The sequence below is a fragment of the Eriocheir sinensis genome, chromosome 54 (genome assembly GCF_024679095.1).
Source record: "Eriocheir sinensis breed Jianghai 21 chromosome 54, ASM2467909v1, whole genome shotgun sequence".
NCBI lineage: Eukaryota > Metazoa > Arthropoda > Malacostraca > Decapoda > Varunidae > Eriocheir > Eriocheir sinensis.
Window position 1 is genome coordinate 11,145,114 of NC_066562.1, and position 17,500 is coordinate 11,162,613.

The 17,500-nt window shown below is 43.7% G+C and overlaps 2 protein-coding genes and 2 long non-coding RNA genes across 9 annotated transcripts in view; 2 read left to right on the forward strand and 2 right to left on the reverse strand.

Moving 5' to 3' along the window:
* The window catches only part of LOC126983782 (60S ribosomal protein L32-like), a 4,141-nt gene extending 1,272 nt beyond the window's left edge, over positions 1–2,869 (forward strand). The window contains exons 2-4 of the mRNA XM_050836884.1: positions 152–249; positions 727–879; positions 2,615–2,869. Of these exons, the coding sequence (XP_050692841.1) occupies positions 157–249; positions 727–879; positions 2,615–2,773 (405 nt within the window). The 5' untranslated portion in view covers positions 152–156 and the 3' untranslated portion in view covers positions 2,774–2,869. The remainder of the gene's footprint in view (positions 1–151; positions 250–726; positions 880–2,614) is intronic.
* LOC126983783 (uncharacterized) lies at positions 1,068–2,608 on the reverse strand. Its single transcript, XR_007736233.1, has 2 exons — positions 1,779–2,608; positions 1,068–1,674 (listed from the first exon to the last, which is right to left on the reverse strand). It is a non-coding gene; the product is annotated as an uncharacterized LOC126983783 (long non-coding RNA).
* Positions 2,870–4,284: 1,415 nt separating the features above from the next.
* On the forward strand, positions 4,285–7,399 carry LOC126983788 (uncharacterized). 3 transcript variants are annotated; one of them, XR_007736236.1, is made up of 3 exons: positions 4,285–4,314; positions 6,128–6,305; positions 7,084–7,399. It is a non-coding gene; the product is annotated as an uncharacterized LOC126983788 (long non-coding RNA). The 3 variants fall into 3 exon arrangements; XR_007736237.1 differs by lacking the exon at positions 4,285–4,314 and adding an exon at positions 4,421–4,503; XR_007736238.1 differs by lacking the exon at positions 4,285–4,314 and adding an exon at positions 4,552–4,668.
* Positions 6,682–17,500, reverse strand: part of LOC126983786 (vascular endothelial zinc finger 1-like) — a 59,160-nt gene continuing 48,341 nt past the window's right edge. For all 4 annotated transcript variants that reach the window (XM_050836891.1, XM_050836889.1, XM_050836888.1 and 1 more), the window contains 8 exons: positions 16,707–16,887; positions 14,282–14,493; positions 13,656–13,765; positions 13,079–13,209; positions 12,268–12,453; positions 11,529–11,642; positions 9,814–10,510; positions 6,682–7,994 (listed from right to left, as the gene is read on the reverse strand). In XM_050836891.1, coding sequence (XP_050692848.1) covers positions 7,938–7,994; positions 9,814–10,510; positions 11,529–11,642; positions 12,268–12,453; positions 13,079–13,209; positions 13,656–13,765; positions 14,282–14,493; positions 16,707–16,831 — 1,632 coding nt within the window. In that variant the 5' untranslated portion in view covers positions 16,832–16,887 and the 3' untranslated portion in view covers positions 6,682–7,937. The remainder of the gene's footprint in view (positions 7,995–9,813; positions 10,511–11,528; positions 11,643–12,267; positions 12,454–13,078; positions 13,210–13,655; positions 13,766–14,281; positions 14,494–16,706; positions 16,888–17,500) is intronic.

Here is a 17,500-nt window from a genome sequence, read left to right on the forward strand (position 1 = left end):
AATTCTTTTGTTTTGTGGTGATAACTACATCCATGTTTTCCCAGAAATGAGTCTTGTTGCTGAAATAGAGTGCTCCGTTCTATTAAATAATCTAATACCCCAATGAATGAGTCTATATTCTCCGCTCACCCAGTCCTTCCTTCCCCCACAGGCACGATGGCGATCCGGCCGCTAAAGAAACCCAAGATTGTGAAGAAGCGGATTAAGAAGTTTATACGCCACCAGAGTGACCGCTATGTTAAGATAAGGGTGAGTAGGGGACGGGAGATAGGAAATAATAAGTGTGTGTTTGTATGTGAAGGAGAAAAGGGTTGTTAATGTGGTGTGCAGATGAGTGAGGAAGAAAAGGAAAAACTGATAGAGGAAAGGATAAAAATAGTGAGCGCAGTTCTAATTCACACACATTATTTACTGCCTATAAATCCATGCTCATTCATACTTACATATTCATACTATGCTGCTTATAAATCCATTCCCATTCACGCTTTCATATTCATACTATTCTTCCTAAAATCCATTCTCATATCCATACTTCCATATTTATACTCTTCTTTCATACTTTTCTGCCAATAAATCCATTCTCATTTATACTTTACTGCCTATATATCATTTTCATATCCATACTTTCTCTTCCAAACCCATCAAACCATATTCTTCTCATTCCTCTTCCCCCCATTCCTTCCACCCCCATCCCCACTTACTAACCTCCACCCCCCTCCCCCACAGCCCAACTGGAGGAAGCCCAAGGGTATTGACAACCGTGTGAGGCGTCGCTTCAAGGGCCAGTACCTGATGCCCAATGTCGGGTACGGCTCAGCCCGCGCCACCAAGCACATGCTGCCCAACGGTTTCCGCAAGGTGCTCATCCACAACGTGCGGGTGAGTTGGGAAAGACTTGTTGCTTAATTAATAGAATAAGTATAAAAAAATAATTAAAACAACTGGCTACTCTTTACTTTTGTGGGAGCGGCGAGTAGCGGGCTTTTTTTTTATACTCTTTTTGTTGCCCTTGAGCCGCATCCTTTGATATAAAAAAACTACTGCCAATTTTCATCTTTGCTGGAACATATTTATTTATTTATTGTTACCTGTATTGGTGTTATTCTCATGGGTTTTATTTTCAAAGGGTTTTCATTTACTATTCAAGTCCTATAATCTGAAATGCATGGAGTCACGGGCCTGCCAGGTTACCAGAAGTGTTCGCCGTATTCCTTTATTGACTCAAGGGGCTTATAGCATACGTATTTGATAGTTCACTTCTCAGCTTTTGTCCATTATTCAGTATTTTAAATTTTCCCCGACTTTTCTTTGTTACTCTAAAACCTAATTTTGACCCATGGCTGAACATTTGATAGTTCAGTGCAATGCTTTAGTCCATTTTTCAGTATATTTAAATTTTACCAGACTGTTATTCTTAAACCTAAAACCTAAATTTGACCCTTGGCTGAAAATTCCGAACCGTCAGGATTTTCAAACTATTGGGTGCTGGATACTCAGACTTTTTACGGTATATATATAAGGGGAGAGGCAGGTAGACAGACATTTTTATATATATTTAACTATTGTTCATTATCTGTATTGCTGTTATTCTTGAGTCATATTAATAGAGGCTTATTGGTAGGGTGATAGAGAGGTAGAGAAACTTTATTTTGTCTTATTACTGTTATTCTTTACCTTTATCCAGAGTTATTCTTTCGTCATGTATTCAAAGGGCTATTAGCAGGGTGAAAGAGAGGTAGAGAGACTATTTATTATGTCCTATTACTGTTTTTCTTTACCTTTATTCAGTGTTATTCTTTAGTCATATATTCAAAGGGCTATTAGCTCGGTGACTGAGAGGTAGAGGGACATTTTTTATGATCTCATTATCTTATTATTACTGTTATATTTGGTGTCATTCTTGAAAGTCATATTGGGTGAGACAGACATATGGATAGTTACCAAGCATAGCGTCAGTGTTGCCAACATGATGACACACTTCTAGGCTAGAGTTCGGAGTCCTGCAGTTGGCGGGCGTGTCGATAACTCCTCCCAACAACTCTGAGCTGGCAACACTGCATCAACACACACACACACACGTGCTTGCTTAGTGTCTTAATGAATGTTGCTAATGATTGTGTTTCTTTTTTCCCTCTCTTCAACATTCTTCACACTGGATTTTTTTTTTCTTCTTTGTTTTCTTTTAATTTTTCTTTTAATTTTTTCGTCTATCCTTTTATTCTTTTTTTTGGTCTTATTCTCCTGCATTTTCTTTTATTTCTGGTTTGTTTTGATAATTTTTCTTTCTTTTTCTTTTCCACTTATTAATTTCTTATTTCCTATTTCTCTCTTTTTCATATTTTCTTTTGATTTTTGGATCTTCTTCATCTCTCCTTGCCTTCCACTTCCTTCTTATTATTGCTTAATATTCTTTCCCCTCTTTATCACATTCCTTCTATTTTTTTCCTCCATGTCTATTCCTTTATTCATCAACACACACACACACACACACACACACACCATATCTCTCTTACACTTCCCTCCTTACACAAATACACCTTCCCCTCTCTCTTCTACACTCCCTCCTATCACATGCATACACCATTCCCTTCCTCCTACACACATACACACACAGGAATTGGAAGTTCTGATGATGCAAAACCGGACATTCTGTGGCGAGATCGCGCACGGCGTCTCGTCCCGCAAGCGGAAGGAGATCGTGGAGCGCGCCAACCAGCTGTCCATCCGCCTCACCAACGGAGCGGCCAGACTACGCACGGAGGAGTCCACTTAGAGCCGGAGCGGACTTTAACGGAAGAAAAAAAAATCAGTGGATGGGTTACAAAGTGTCGGTCGTTAGGAGGATTTTAATAAAGAAACGATTCCACTGCTTTTGCCTTTTCTTTCTTCTTGTAATGTAAGGTTTTCTTTTTTTATATGCTTCTGTGGTGGAGTGGTTTAGCGCCCCTGACTGTGAACCTCTGGGCATGGGTTCGAATCCCAGCCCAGACCACCTCGCAGTTCAATCCATCCTTTCGGTCTGGTCGCTAAAGAACTTACTGGGAAGGAGTTAAACAAGAAATAGAGAATAATATGATAATTGTGTATGGTGAAGAAATAGAAAATGAAGACCATATCTACCAAAAATGAAGTAACGTCTATCTCCTTGGATTCTTTTAAGCAGCAGCGAGTAGCGGGCTTTTTTATCATTGTTTCCTATTTTTGTGCCCTTGAGCTGTCTCCTTTGTTGTAAAAAAAATTAATTGTGTATGGTAAAGAAATATATACGAAGACTGTGACATTAATGAAGCTTGAGATTGTGTGAAAATGCATGCAGTAGACATTGGGATTATTTTGTGCTTGTTGGTGGTTTTGATTTGCTGGTTATATTCTTAGATACAAATTTATTGAGGGTTGAGTCTTGGGTTTAGGGTCAGAACAGGAGGAAAAGAATAATAGATGGATGAGATTGAGGTGATTGAGATACTGAATAACCTTGAAGAGTGGCTGAGAGCAGAAATAATATCCAACCCATGCTATAAATGAACCTGGCTGCTATTTATTTGCCGCATTATAGCACTTACAGGGCAGAGTAATTAGGGTCAAAATAGGAAGAAATGAAGTATATGGGGGTCTTCTGTGAGCCGAGGTAGATTTTTACTGTAAACAATCTAGACTTATTTGCTGTTTTAAGCCACGTGTAAGCTGAGGTTTAAGCTTGAAATACTAAGAAAAAAAATATGGTGACCTAAATAGCCGAGTCGAGGTGATTGATGATTGATTGATAGTTAATTGTTGCAAGTAAAACAACAAAGCATAATATTCTACCATCCTATAAACCAATAACTGTATTATTCACTTATTTACTGTTTTAAACCACTTGTAAGCTTAAGTTTAGGCTTCAAATAGTAAGAAAAAAAATATGGTGACCTAAATAGCCGAGGTGGAGTTAGAGTCGTAATATTCCACCATACTATAAACAAATCTGACTGCATTATTCACTTATTTACTGTTTTAAACCACTTGGAAGCTAGAGTTTAGGTTTCAAATAGTAAGAAAAAAAATTATATGGTGACCTAAATACCCGAAATTGACGTGAACCGAACTTGTACCACCTCGCCACCCACCATAATGTAAACAAACTTCCATTCTCTTCATTCTTATTTTCGTGTTTTTTGAGTAATTGAGGTGGATAATGGGTGTCAATGGCGGGTGGGCCAGACTGGTAATGGGTATAGAGTTATTTCTTCGACATGGTGACTGTCTCCGTGATTGCTGGCTTATGGTGTCTGTCTTAATCTTGTGTTCTATCAGTTGTTGTGGCGATATCCTGAGGTGAGTAATTAAGGCGTGAGAGGTGGAAATGTGAGCGGGTGTCAATGGCGGAGGGGCGGGGCTGGTGTTGGGTATAGTGTCATTTTCTGTGTTATTTCTGCGTTATGGTGACTGTCTCCGTGATTGCTGGCTTATGGTGACTGTCTTAATCTTGCTGTGTGTTATTTGTTGTTGTGGCGATATCCTGAGGTGAGTAATTAAGGCGTGAGAGGTGAAAATGTGGGCGGGTTGGCGGGGCTGGTGTTGGGTATAGTGTCGTTTTCTGCGTTATGGTGACTGTCCTTGTGATTGCTGGCTTATGGTGACTGTCTTAATCTTGCTGTGTGTTATTTGGTGTTGTGGCGATATCCTGAGGTGGAAATGTGGGCGGGGGTGGTGTTGGGTATGGTGTCATTTTCTGTGTTATTTCTGCGTTATGGTGACTGTCCTTGTGATTGCTGGCTTATGGTGACTCAATCTTGCTGTGTGTCATTTGTTGTTGTGGCGATATCCTGAGGTGAGCAAATAAGATGTGAGGGGAAAATGTGGGTGGGTGTCAATGGTGTTGGTTATGGTGTTATTTCTGCGTTATGGTGACTGTCTTTGTGATTGCTGGCTCATGGTGACTCAATCTTGCTGTGTGTTATTTGTTGTGAAATGGCAGAATTGTCTCTTTACTATGCTCCAACACGACCATCGCATGTAACGAAATACACAAGAAATTAATCCAGACAAGGAAAGGTTTGGCGGCGCTGGGGATCGAACCCACGACCAGCGAGACGGGAGAGCCGCTCCTTAACCAGTCAACCAAAGAGGTACCTCCTTGGCAGAGTGAGTTATGGGAAGCTCGCCCATAATGCAAGTCGCTGCGCTACATGGTAACCCAAATGTCACACTGGTCTTGCATTGCGTTAAGGGTTCCCTCCTACCACAGGCTGAGGAGATGGAAATGAGCGCCGAGGACATGCGCAGCTATAGCATATGCACCAAGCTTTACTTTTAACTGTATTGCAAGCCTTATGTTAACTTACAATTGCCAGTAAATGAGAGTGATGGTACTTAATATATATATGATTGGTGAAATTACCATCTAAGACAACAACACAGTTTTTACTTATATGCTGCTCATTTTATTTGTTATTTTTACTTATTGATTTTTTTACTTGCTTGTTTATTGTGTATTTGAAGATATTTTTTACCCTCCCCATCTGTCCGACAGTCTTGTATATTCTCTCTTCTTCCTCCTCCTTTATTTGTCATTTATTTCAAGACATTTATCACCCTCCTCTTCTTTCCCTCATTCTATAATCTTCCATATTTTCTCATCCTCTCTCTCTCCTTGCTTTCACATTCACTCCTACAGTCTTGTATATTCTCTCTTCCTCCTCCTTTATTTGTCATTTATTTTAAGACATTTATCACCCTCCTCTTCTGTCCCTTGTTCTATAATCTTCCATATTTTCTCATCCTCTCTCTCTCTCCTTGCTTTCACATTCACTCCTACAGTCTTGTATATTCTCTCTTCCTCCTCCTTTATTTGTCATTTATTTCAAGACTTTTATCACCATCCTCTTCTGTCCCTCGTTCTGCAGTCTTCCATATTTTCTCATCCTCTCTCTCTCCTTGCTTTCACATTCATTTCCTCCTTCATTGCTACGTGATTTGCCTCTTACAATAATAACAACTAGTTCTCTCTCATCACTTCCACCGTCATTTTCTCTCTCTCAGCATCTAAGGTGTTGGGGGGACAGCTGAACAGGTGTCTTATAATGTCCACAGTCCCTCCTCTCCACCTGATCCACCTTTTACAATACTAACTCCACATTGCTTCCAGATGCTGAAGATGACGGGAGGACTGAGGACTGTGGGTGAAGAAGGAGCGAGTCACCCCCATTCACCCCAAGCTGATGATGATGATGGGTGTGGTTCGGGGAGGTGAGAGGTGGAGTCTTGTGGTCATCCGTTCTTCTGGGACCCGAGGGAGGACTTGTAGGTGGACTTGTGGAGCAGTGGTGAGGACTTGTTAATAGTGGTCTCTTCTTTTCCTCTCCTCTATTTTTCTTTGTTTTTTCTTTGTTTCTTTAGACCTTTGTTGTTTGGGTGATTTTCTTTATTTTTGTCTTTGTTTTGTTTTTTATTGATGTTTGTTTATTTGTTTGTTTGGGTGATCTCTCTCTCTCTCTCTCTCTCTCTCTCTCTCTCTCTTCATCTCTTCCTGGTTTTCTCTCCATTTCTTCTCTCTCTTCTCTCCATATCTTTCTTTCTTCCCCTTTCCATCTCTCCTCCCTTCTTTTTTCTCTCCCTCTCTCCCTCTTCCCATATCCTCCTTCCCTTCCCTTCCTTTCCTCTCCCATCCAGTATAGGGAAAGGAAGAAATACACAGTTAAATATATATATAAAATGTGTTTATTGATGATTACAGAGAACATCGTAAACATAAAAGTATAGTATTTTCCGCTCGGCACACACACACATCATTATCTTGTAGACTAGGGTATTCTTATATACATTTTTACTCCTAGGTTTATATATATATATATCACAAGGTCTTTATATCTCTCTTATTATTTAGGCATACAAATTATTTAAATCATACATACTAGGTCTATCCGCACACACACACACACACACACCTACACAACTACCATGATGAAATAGGTGTGACATATATATAAGACGTTTTGTTGTGGAATAGTCTGATGTGTTGCTTAATACTACTAATAATGTGATGTCTTATGAGCTAATAGTAAGTCTTGGTGGTGGAATGATCAAATGGAATTGTTCTTTCAGATTGAAGGGGACGACGAGGAGGAGGAAGAGGAAGAGGGAGCTGGTGAGAGGAAGGAAAGAGAGAGGAGGAAGAGAGAGTGAGAGAGAAAGGAAGGAGAGAGGAGGAGGAATAAGAACTGAGAGAAGGGGAAAGGAAGGAGAGGTAAGCACTTCAGAATGAGGAATATGGAAGAGAGAAGGAGGAATAGGAACTGAGAGAATAGAAAAAGGAAGAAAGGAAGGATAGAAACAGGAACTAGAGGATAGGAAAGCACTTATGAACGAGGGAGATAGAGTAGAGAAGGAGGAATAGGAACTGAGAGAATAGAAAAAGGAAGAAAGGAAGGATAGAAACAGGAACTAGAGGATAGGAAAACCACTTATGAACGAGGGAGATAGAGTAGAGAAGGAGGAATAGGAACTGAGAGAATAGAAAAAGGAAGAAAGGAAGGATAGAAACAGGAACTAGAGAATAGGAAAACCACTTATGAACGAGAGAGATAGAGTAGAGAAGGAGAAATAGGAACTGAGAGAATAGAAAAAGGAAGAAAGGAAGGATAGAAACAGGAACTAGAGGATAGGAAAGCACTTATGAATTAGGAATAAAGATGAGAGGAGAAATAGGAACTGAGAGAAGGGAAAATGAAGGAAGGAAGGAGAGAAAACCACTTCAGATCGAGGAACAAGAATTAACCCGTAAATGCTATACCAAGGAACAGCTAACCCAGGGTGAATGGCGATCCCCCTGGTGATGAGAGGAGTAGAGGGGAAGGGGTGGGTGCCATGGTCTTCGTGGGATCCTCTTAACACCAGCAAGTGAGGTGGAATGGTAGGGGCTGTTCTTGAATCTTCGCTCCTCCATCCGTCAATGTCCCTCATGAGTTCTCCTTCTTCCTCCTCTCCTCCTCCTCCTCCATCTCAGCTGACTGCGCCTGGAAATGGATACAAGGGTGAGATTGACACGCACACAAACGCACGCATATATGTGGCTGTGGGGACATGTGACTGTGGGGTTTGTAAACATACTGTGGGGTGACATCCTGTGGGTTCCTGAGGTGAGGTGAGAGAGAGAGAGAGAGAGAGAGAGAGAGAGCACCCATCTTCATATTTCTCCCACCTATACTTTCCATTCTCTCTCTCTCTTTCTTTCTCTTCCATATTTCTACCCTCAATTTCTGACCCAATTATCTACTTTTCCCCCCTTTGTACCATTCACCATTACCCCATCTCTTACTACTTCTTCTACTACTACTACTACTACTACTACTATCACAACTTATATGCTTTTTCAGAACAGGTCAATCGAAACTCTACTACCTCCATTGCAGTTAGAAGGCGAAACATTAACCCGTGTAGCAGCGACGGGCCAAATTTGTGGCTTTACCGTGTAGCAGCGACGGGCCAAATTTGTGGCTTTACCGTGTAGCAGTGACGGGCCAAATTTGTGGCTTTACCATGTAGCAGCGACAGGCCAAATTTGTGGCTTTACCGTGTAGCAGTGACGGGCCAAATTTGTGGCTTTACCGTGTAGCAGCGACGGGCCAAATTTGTGGCTTTACCGTGTAGCAGCGACAGGCCAAATTTGTGGCTTTACCATGTAGCAGTGATGGGCCAAATTTGTGGCTTTACCGTGTAGCAGCGACGGGCCAAATTTGTGGCTTTACCATGTAGCAGTGACGGGCCAAATTTGTGGCTTTACTGTGTAGCAGCGACGGGCCAAATTTGTGGCTTTACCGTGTAGCAGCGACAGGCCAAATTTGTGGCTTTACCGTGTAGCAGTGATAGGCCAAATTTGTGGCTTTACCATGTAGCAGCGACAGGCCAAATTTGTGGCTTTACCATGAAGCAGTGATGGGCCAAATTTGTCCCATGATATAAACCCCCCAAATTAGATGATACATAATCTGATCACAAATGCTTTGATATATATTATGAAATGGTTTGTGTGAGGGGTGATTTTTTTTCATTTTTCTCGCTTGGAGGGACCATTAAGAAACATGACCCCCGCTGCTACCACTGGGTTAAGTACGGTCAGCCACACAAAATTCCCTGGGATACAAATGGGCGGAAATTTAAATTGGAAACTACATATATATATAGATGAAGGGTGACCTAAGATCTCAAAAGTGTATGAAATAATGTAGAAGATTTGGTATAATTTCACTATAGATGCTCAGATTAGAATTTATTATATATGTTTAAATTTGCAAAAACCATAAACCTACCATATATAAATTTGCTAGACCATAAATCTACCATGTATAAATTTGCTAGACCATAAAACCTACCATACATAAAGTTCTCACACGTCGCAAATCATAAAACCAAACCTAACCGTGCCTTGTAAAACGCCAACTCAAACACGCTTATAAAACACTCCATCTACCACGTTCGGAGTGGAAAATCACGCCCCACTCCGCCTCACGATAAGAGACACCCATCTACTATCAGGTCCAATCTCCCCTTCCTATCACCATCTTCACCCTCGACACCTGTGACCAGCATAAGAGTGACACTTCTTAGCAGCTTCTTATTAGCTAACCTGTTTTTATCTAACTCTACATCCTCCTCTGAAGTGTTGACAGGTGATATGGTGATGATAGTGATGATGACTGTGGGGGTGTATTGTGTAAGAGAGGGAGGAAGGGGAGGGAAGGGAAGGAGAGGAGAGGGAAGAGAAGGGAAGGGGAGAGGAGAGAAGGGAAGGGAAGGGAAGAGAATTAAATTACATAGAAAAAATACAATTCTTACCTCTGAAACAATATCTTCCTCTTCCTCCTCCTCCTCCTCTTCCTCTCTTCTCTTCTGCTTCTTCCCCACTTCCTCCTCTTCCTTTGTCTTCCTCTCCTCCTCCTCCTCCTCTCTCCTCATCAATCCCCTTGAGAGTATAGTGTCTGGGTTAACATTTCCTAGACTCCACATGACCTCCACCTCCTCCTCCTCCGACTCATCCATCATCCTCCTCCTCCTCTTCCTCCTCCCGTCATCCATCGCCCACGGTAGGAAGTCCCCCGGAGTACCGCCTCCTCCTCCTCTTCCTCCTTCTTCCTCTCCTCCTCTTAAGGGTAGAGTGTTTGTGAGGAAGGTCAGTTTTTTTTCTCTCTCCTCCTCCTCTTCTTCCTCTTCCTCCTTGAGTCTTGCCGAGGAGGAAGAGGAGTCGGGTCTCTCCTCCTCCTCCTCCCTCCTCCTTTCTTCCTTCTTATTTACTTTCAAGGAGGAGGAGAAGGAGGAGGGAATGGATTGCAGGGAAACAGGTGAAGACGTGGAAGAGGAGGAGGAAGACATGGTGGAAGAAGAGGATGTGGTCTGGGCTCTCCGTGCAGCCTGTATGTTCCTCCACGTGGCGGAGCGGTTGGAGGTGACAGCGGAGGCGGAGAGGTACCGTTCAACTGGGGTGGGAACGCGGCGGTGGTCAAAGTCCTGGTCAATCCTCTGGACCACTTGTTGTCTGTGGAAGAGAGCGGATGCATGAGAGTGGAGGGGGAAAGATTGAGAAGGGGAGAGAGAGAGAGAGGAGGTGGAAGATTGAGAAGGGGAGAGAGAGAGAGAGAGGAGGTGGAAGATTGAGAAGGGGAGGGAGAGAGAGGGTGTGGAAGCATGAGAGAGTGGAGAGAATGTGGAAGAATGAGAGAGAGAGAGAGAGAGAGAGAGGAGGGAGAGAGTGGAAGTTGCGTGGGTGTGATAGTGGAATGAGTTTGTGTAGAGAGAGAGAGAGAGAGAGATAGGTTATATATGTGATGTTATGCAATACAGTTCACATACATATATATACCAAAGTCCTTCAGGCACTGTGTTAGGTTAGGTTAGGTTAGGTTAATAACATGTACAGAACAAGTCATTCAATAAAGCAATACAAAATATCTTCATGACTATTTCCTAATGCCCACAAGCCCCCCAAAAATGAGTTACTAGTTGAAGAAGTATGAAAATAAAGGAGAAAATGTATATATATGATTGCTTTTCACTCTCCCTAAACTACAGAGGTGATTGAATATGAAGATTGAGGTAAGAAAATATATTAGAGAAATTTATATATATGTACTCTCTCTCTCTCTCTCTCTCTCTCTCTCTCTCTCTCTCTCTTATCACACCCTCTTAACCCCTTCCATATCACACTTCCTCTCCTCCCCTCCCCATACACACCTCTCCTCCTCCTCCTCCTCCTATTCTTCCCTTTTCTTCCTCTTCCCTTCCCTACGCACCTCTCCTCCTCCTCCTCTTCTTCCTTCTTCTTCCTCTAATCTTCACCTCTTCCCATGCAACAATTCCTCCTATCCTTATCCTACACACAGCTTTGGTCATTAGTTTCCTCCTCCTCCTCCTTCTCCTCCTCCTCCCCTTCCTTCCTCCTCTCTTACCTACATATGGTTTCAGTTATTCTATTCCTTCATTCTATCCATCCTTCCCTCCTTCCTTCCTACCCCTTACACACACACACACACACACACACACACACCTGCACTCACCTCATCTGCTCATTCGTGGCAAAGAGGTCGCCATCTCTGTGGTGGTGACTATGCGCCTCATAAGCCCTCTTGGAGTAGAACACAGCACTGCACAGGTTACACTGCACCAGCTCTCTGCGGAGGAGGAAGAACGTGAGTCTGTGGGCGCCTGAGGAAGGGAGAACATGGGAAGTCCGTGAGTGGGTGTGGAAGGAAGAACATTCAGTCTACTTATGCCTTGAAGTGCGAGAGAGGAAAAGCCATGGATTTTAAATACGTCAATGCAAGGTCTCTCTTATGCCAAACAGATAATCTAATAAAATGTAGATTGTGAACTGAAGAAGGAAATGTCATGCAGTTTATACAGAAGGGAAGGAAAGGGAGAGGGAAGAGAAGGGAAGGGAAGAGAAGGGAAGGGAAGCGAAGGGAAGGGAAGAGAATTAAAACACATCAAAAAAACATCATTCTTACCTCTGAAACAACATCTTCCTCCTCTTCCAAATAAACCAATCAACCAAAATTAAATTAAAATACATTGAGAAAACATCATTCTTACCTCTGAAAAACAACATCTTCCTCCTCCTCTTCCTCTTCCAAATCAACCAATCAACCAAAAACACATACCCCCCCTCACACACACACACACACTTCTGCAAGGCATCTCTCTCTCTTACCTCTGAAAAAACATCCTCCTCCTCCATCTCTTTCAAATCAACCAACCAACCAAAAACATGCACCTCCCCTACCCCCCACCACTCACTTCGGCAGGGCATCCCTCTCCCCCTGGTTGTGTTTGGTTGCCAGGTGTTTCTGCAGGTTGTACTTCACTTGGTATTCGCAACCACACAGATGACAGTAGTACACGCTCAGGGGTTCCCCGGCGTTGTTGACCACGATCTTCATGCTTGGCGCGGGGGTGCGGACCGGGTTGACCATGCGGGTGGCTCTGGGGGAGGCGGGTGAGTGTGGTTGAGTGTGGTGGTTATGGTGGTGGTGGGGAGGGAGAAACGTCTGTTCCTTTTTCTCTGTGTTTGTTTGCTTCCTACGTTTCTCTCTCCCTTTCCTCTGTTTCTCTCTCCCTTTCCTCTGTTTCTCTCCCTTCCCTCTCTCCCACCTACCCTTCTTTTCCTTCTCTTTTCTCTCCCTTCCCTCCATTTCTCTTCCATATTCTCCCTTCCTTCCTCCTTTCTCTGTTTCCTCCCTTCCCTTCTCTCCTTTCTCTCCCTTTCCCTCCCACTCACCCTTCTTTTCCTCCCCCTTTCTCTCTGTTTCTTCTCTCCCTTCCTTTCCCTCCCTCCCTCCTTTCTCTTTCTTCCCCTTTCTCTCTGTTTCCTCCCTCCCTTTCTCTCCCTTCCCTCCTTCCATGTTCCCCCTCCCTTTCTCTCCCTTCCCTCCCTTCCCCCCACCCTCCTCTCTCTCTCCCATTTGCCTCCTCCCTCTCCTCCTCCTCCTCTTCCTTCCCTCCTCCCTTCCTTTCCCTTCCTCCCGTCCTCCTCTTCTCTCCTCCTCCTCCTCTCTCTCCCATATGCCTCCTCCCTCTCCTCCTCCTCCTCCTTCCCCCTCCACCTTACCCCTTATGCGCTGAATCCATGTGGAACTTCTTGGCGCGCTGATTGTAGAAGGTCACTCCGCAGGGCCGGCAGGGGAAGAGCTGCTTGGGGGGCGCACTGCTGTGGCTGAGGAGGTGCTTGTCACGGCTCAACTGTGGGGGGGCGAGAGGGGTGAGTGGGGGTGTGGAGAGAGAGAGAGAGAGAGAGAGAGAGAGAGAGAGAATGGGGTAGAGAGTGCTATAGGGAAAGACAGAGGGAGAGAGAGAGAGGGTAGTTAAGGGAGGGAAGGGAGAGAGATCGAGGGAGAGAAATAAAAAGGGAGAATGGGGTAGAAAGGGTGCTATAGGGAGAGGGAGAGAGTGAGCAAGGGAAGATAGTTAAGGGAGGGAAGGGAGAGAGATCGAGAAAAAAAAGGGAGAATGGGGTAGAAAGGGTGCAATAGGGAGAGGGAGAGAGTGAGCAAGGGAGAATAGTTAAGGGAGGGAAGGGAGAGATATCGAGGGAGTCAGCATTTCTTACTGTGTTTTCTCCCTTTTCTTGCTATCCCTTCTTATCATTCCTTTCTATAATTATCTCTCCTTGTTAATTATATTCTCACCTTTATTGGGAACATCATGCCACAGTGAGGGCAGTAGTGCTTGGCCACAGAGTCCGGGTGCTTGCGGAACTTGTGGGAGATGGCCAGGGAGACCGTGTGGAAGGACTCGCCTGGAACGGAATGGGGTGTGGAATGAGGGAGGTGGAGTTTGGGTTGGTCCGCTGTGTTTTGGGTGGATGATAGGTGGATGGATAGAGTGAATGATAGATGATTTTTGACTCTCATGACAAAAATTTCGGAAGGTCGCTGACTGACTGACTGACTGGATGACTGACTAACTGGGTGATTGACTGATTGGATGACTGGGTGAAAGACTAACTGACTGGGTGACTGACTGACTGACTGGGTGACTGACTGACTGACTGACTGGAGAATTGACTGATTACATGACTGACTGACTGGATGATTGACTGACTGGATGACTGACTAACTGGGTGATTGACTGATTGGATGACTGGATGAAAGACTGACTGACTGACTGGAGAATTGACTGGTGGATTGACTAACTGGAGAACTGACTGAATGACTGACTGACTGACTGGCAAATTCTAAAGCAGCTACATCAACCAATCCACTTTCACTCATCAATAAACAAACAAGCAAACAAACAAACAAAATGAACTCACCACATACATCGCACATTGCACTACTCTTTCCACTAGTAGTAGTAGTAGTAGTAGTAGTAGTAGTAGTAGTAGGCTTAGCAGCAGTAGTAGTAGTAGTAGTGGTAGTTGTGGTTGTGGTGGTGGTTCTGGCGGATGTCCGAGTGGGTTTTGAGTCCACTTTCTGGCGGACTTTCGGGTGGCCCTTGATGTCGATGATTCCGTTGGCGTGGAGTCTGAGGTGGAGCGGAATGGTTAGTGGATCATATTGGGGGGTTATTCCCTGTTCCATCAAGAGAGGAGGAGGAGGAAGAGGAGGAAGAAGAATGAGATGGTGAGGAAGAAGATCGGAGGAGGAGGAAGAATGAGATAGAAGGAGAAGATCGGAGGAGGAGGAGAGGGAGAAGATCGGAGGAGGGGAAGGAGGAAGAGGAGGAGAGAGGGAGAAGATTGGAGGAGGAGGAAGAGGAAGAAGAGGAGAGAGGAAGAAGATCAGAGGAGGAAGAAGAGGAGAGAGGGAGAAGATCGGAGGAAGAGGAAGAGGAGGAAGAAGATCAATTAAGTGTGAGACAGAGTAAAAAATATCATTAACTTAACAAATTGCTCCTCTCACCCACTCCATCTCTATTAATTAGTATCTATATATCTAATTACATCCTTTATTTCTCTACCTATCTCTTTATCCATCCAATTACTTCCTTCTTCCAGTAATTATCAAGTAATCTCTATGTTCTTATGTACACACACACACACACACACACACACACACCTGAAGTGGTCTTAAATTCTATATCTGTATCAATATATATAATTACATTCTTTATTTCTCTATGTATCTCATTATTCATCCAATTATTCCCTCTTCCAGTAATTATCACGTTATCTCTATGTTCTTATGTTCTTCACACACACACACACACACACCTGAAATGGTCTCAAGTTCTATATATCTAATTATTCCTTTATTTCTCTATCTATCTCATTATCCATCCAATTATTCCCTTCTTCCAGTATTTATCAAGTTATCCCTATGTTCTTATGTTCTTATATATCTAATTACCAGAGCTGGGCGCGACTTTAATTTTTTCCGGTGCGACTTTGCGACTTTTTTTTTCCGGTGCGACTCTGCTAAATTACAAAGTAAACTTTAGCGTGATAACAGAAACACTCTTTTATAAGGCAGAGAAACACTTTTTTTTTTTGTTTTGTTTTGTTTTTTTGTTAAAACAGCCTAAACTAATATATACAGGTCATCCTCCTCCATGTCCTCCTGGCCCATCTTCTCCCCCAGGAGGTTAATGTTCCCTCTGAGGAACACAAGCTCCTCAAAGCTGACCTCATCCAGAGAGGACGTCCCCGGCCGTGCTGAATAGCCTCTCCACAGCTGCAGAGCTGGGGAGGGGGGTATTGTACTTAATGAATAAGTCCACCCACACCTCCCTGTGCTGGTAGGGGAAGAGGGACCAGGCCAGCTCGCCTTTAGAGGGCACCCACTCCTCCATGGACTTCCTCAGGACCTCCCTCACATCCTGCTGCTGGTTGGCCGGGCCTCTAGCAAACAACTTGTTGAAGAGGCGGGCGTCAAGTCCTGGGGTTCCTGCACTCCTGGCTGGCCAGGCTGACGCTGCTGCTGATCATCCTCCCTGGGCTTGATGACGGCCCTCAGCTTCCTGGTGATAGCGTCCCTGATCTCCTCCACCTTATCAGGGGCAATGATCTCCAGGGCCTTGGGGGTGAAGTTTGGGTGGAGGGCTGTGGCCATAAGGAGGTCGCCATCCTCAAAGCCAAACCTCTTTCCACAGCCCCTGACAGTACCATAAGTACATGTAATCACGGAAAAAATTGGAAAAAAAGGATGCAGAAGAAGATAAACAAAGAAAAGTGACAATGTATGTTTAAATCCCCAGCGCGTAGGTGGTAGACATTTAAAGATCAAAACCCACCAAGGCGCTCTTGCACCTGGCAACACGGCGCAGCACCTCCGCCGAGGGCTGACAGATTCAGATTGAGATTAAAAAAAAAATATCTTCCAACCGAAAAAATAGTTTTCCCCCTAAACTAAACAAAACAATCAAGATTTTCAAAACTCATAGGGTGGCCTAATGGATTTAAAGAAAGATAAAACCATGTGAGTTTATTAATCTATATCAATATGATCTTTAAATTTAGAACCAAGGCCTAGTCTACGTACGATGGTCCAATTTTTACTTATATTGCGGCTTAGTCCGACTTTTTCAAAACGTTTGCGACTTTTGACTTTGAAACTTCGAAATTCATAGTGCGCCCAGCTCTGATAACTACATCCTCTATTACTCTATCTATCTCATTATCCATCCAATTATTCCCTTCTTCCAGTATTCATCAAGTTATCTCTATGTTCTTATGTTATGTTCACACACACACACACACACACACACACACACACACACACACACACACACACACACACCTGAAGTGGGTCTGAAGCTCTGGCTTGGAGGGGAATTGATGCCCACAGAACACACACTTATGCTGCTCCTCTGATGCTGTTGCTGGTGATGCTGATGGTGCTGATGCTGACCCTGCTAAGGCCATGGTGCTGAGTGCTGGCTGGTGGTGGTGGTGGTGATGGTGGTGGTGTTAATTTGTTCCTGTAAGATGAGAATGGTGATGAGAGGTAGAGAGGAGGAGGAGGAGGAGGAGGAAGAAGGAAAAGCAGAAAGAGAGAAAGGAAGAGGAGGAGGAGGAGGAGGAGGAAGAGGAAATGGAAGGAGAGGAGAAGCAATAAGGTGGCAATTGGAGAAGAGAGAGAGAGAGAGAGAGAGAGAGAGAGAGAGAGAGAGAGAGAGAGAGAGAGAGAGAGAGAGAGAGAGAGAGAGAGAGAGAGAGAGAGAGAGAGAGAGAGAGAGAGAGAGAGAGAGAGAGAGAATATAACACACACACACACACACACACACCTCCCCCCTTCTCTACCCCCCCCCCTCCCCTAAGGAGTATAAAAGGTATTAGATCCTCTCTATAAAGAATTAGATCAATATTTAAGAGGATTTAGAGCAAGGAGGAAAATATGATAAGAATTTGGTGCACAATAAGGAAGAGAGAGAGAGAGAGAGAGAGAGAGAGAGAGAGAGATCGAAGCTTGTCTATTGAAAAAAGGAGAGGAAATACTCTCTCTCTCTCTCTCTCTCTCTGATGTGTTAGTCCTTGGGTATATTCAGGTGTAAAAAGGTATGTGTTTTTTTTCTCTCTCTCTCTCTCTCTCTC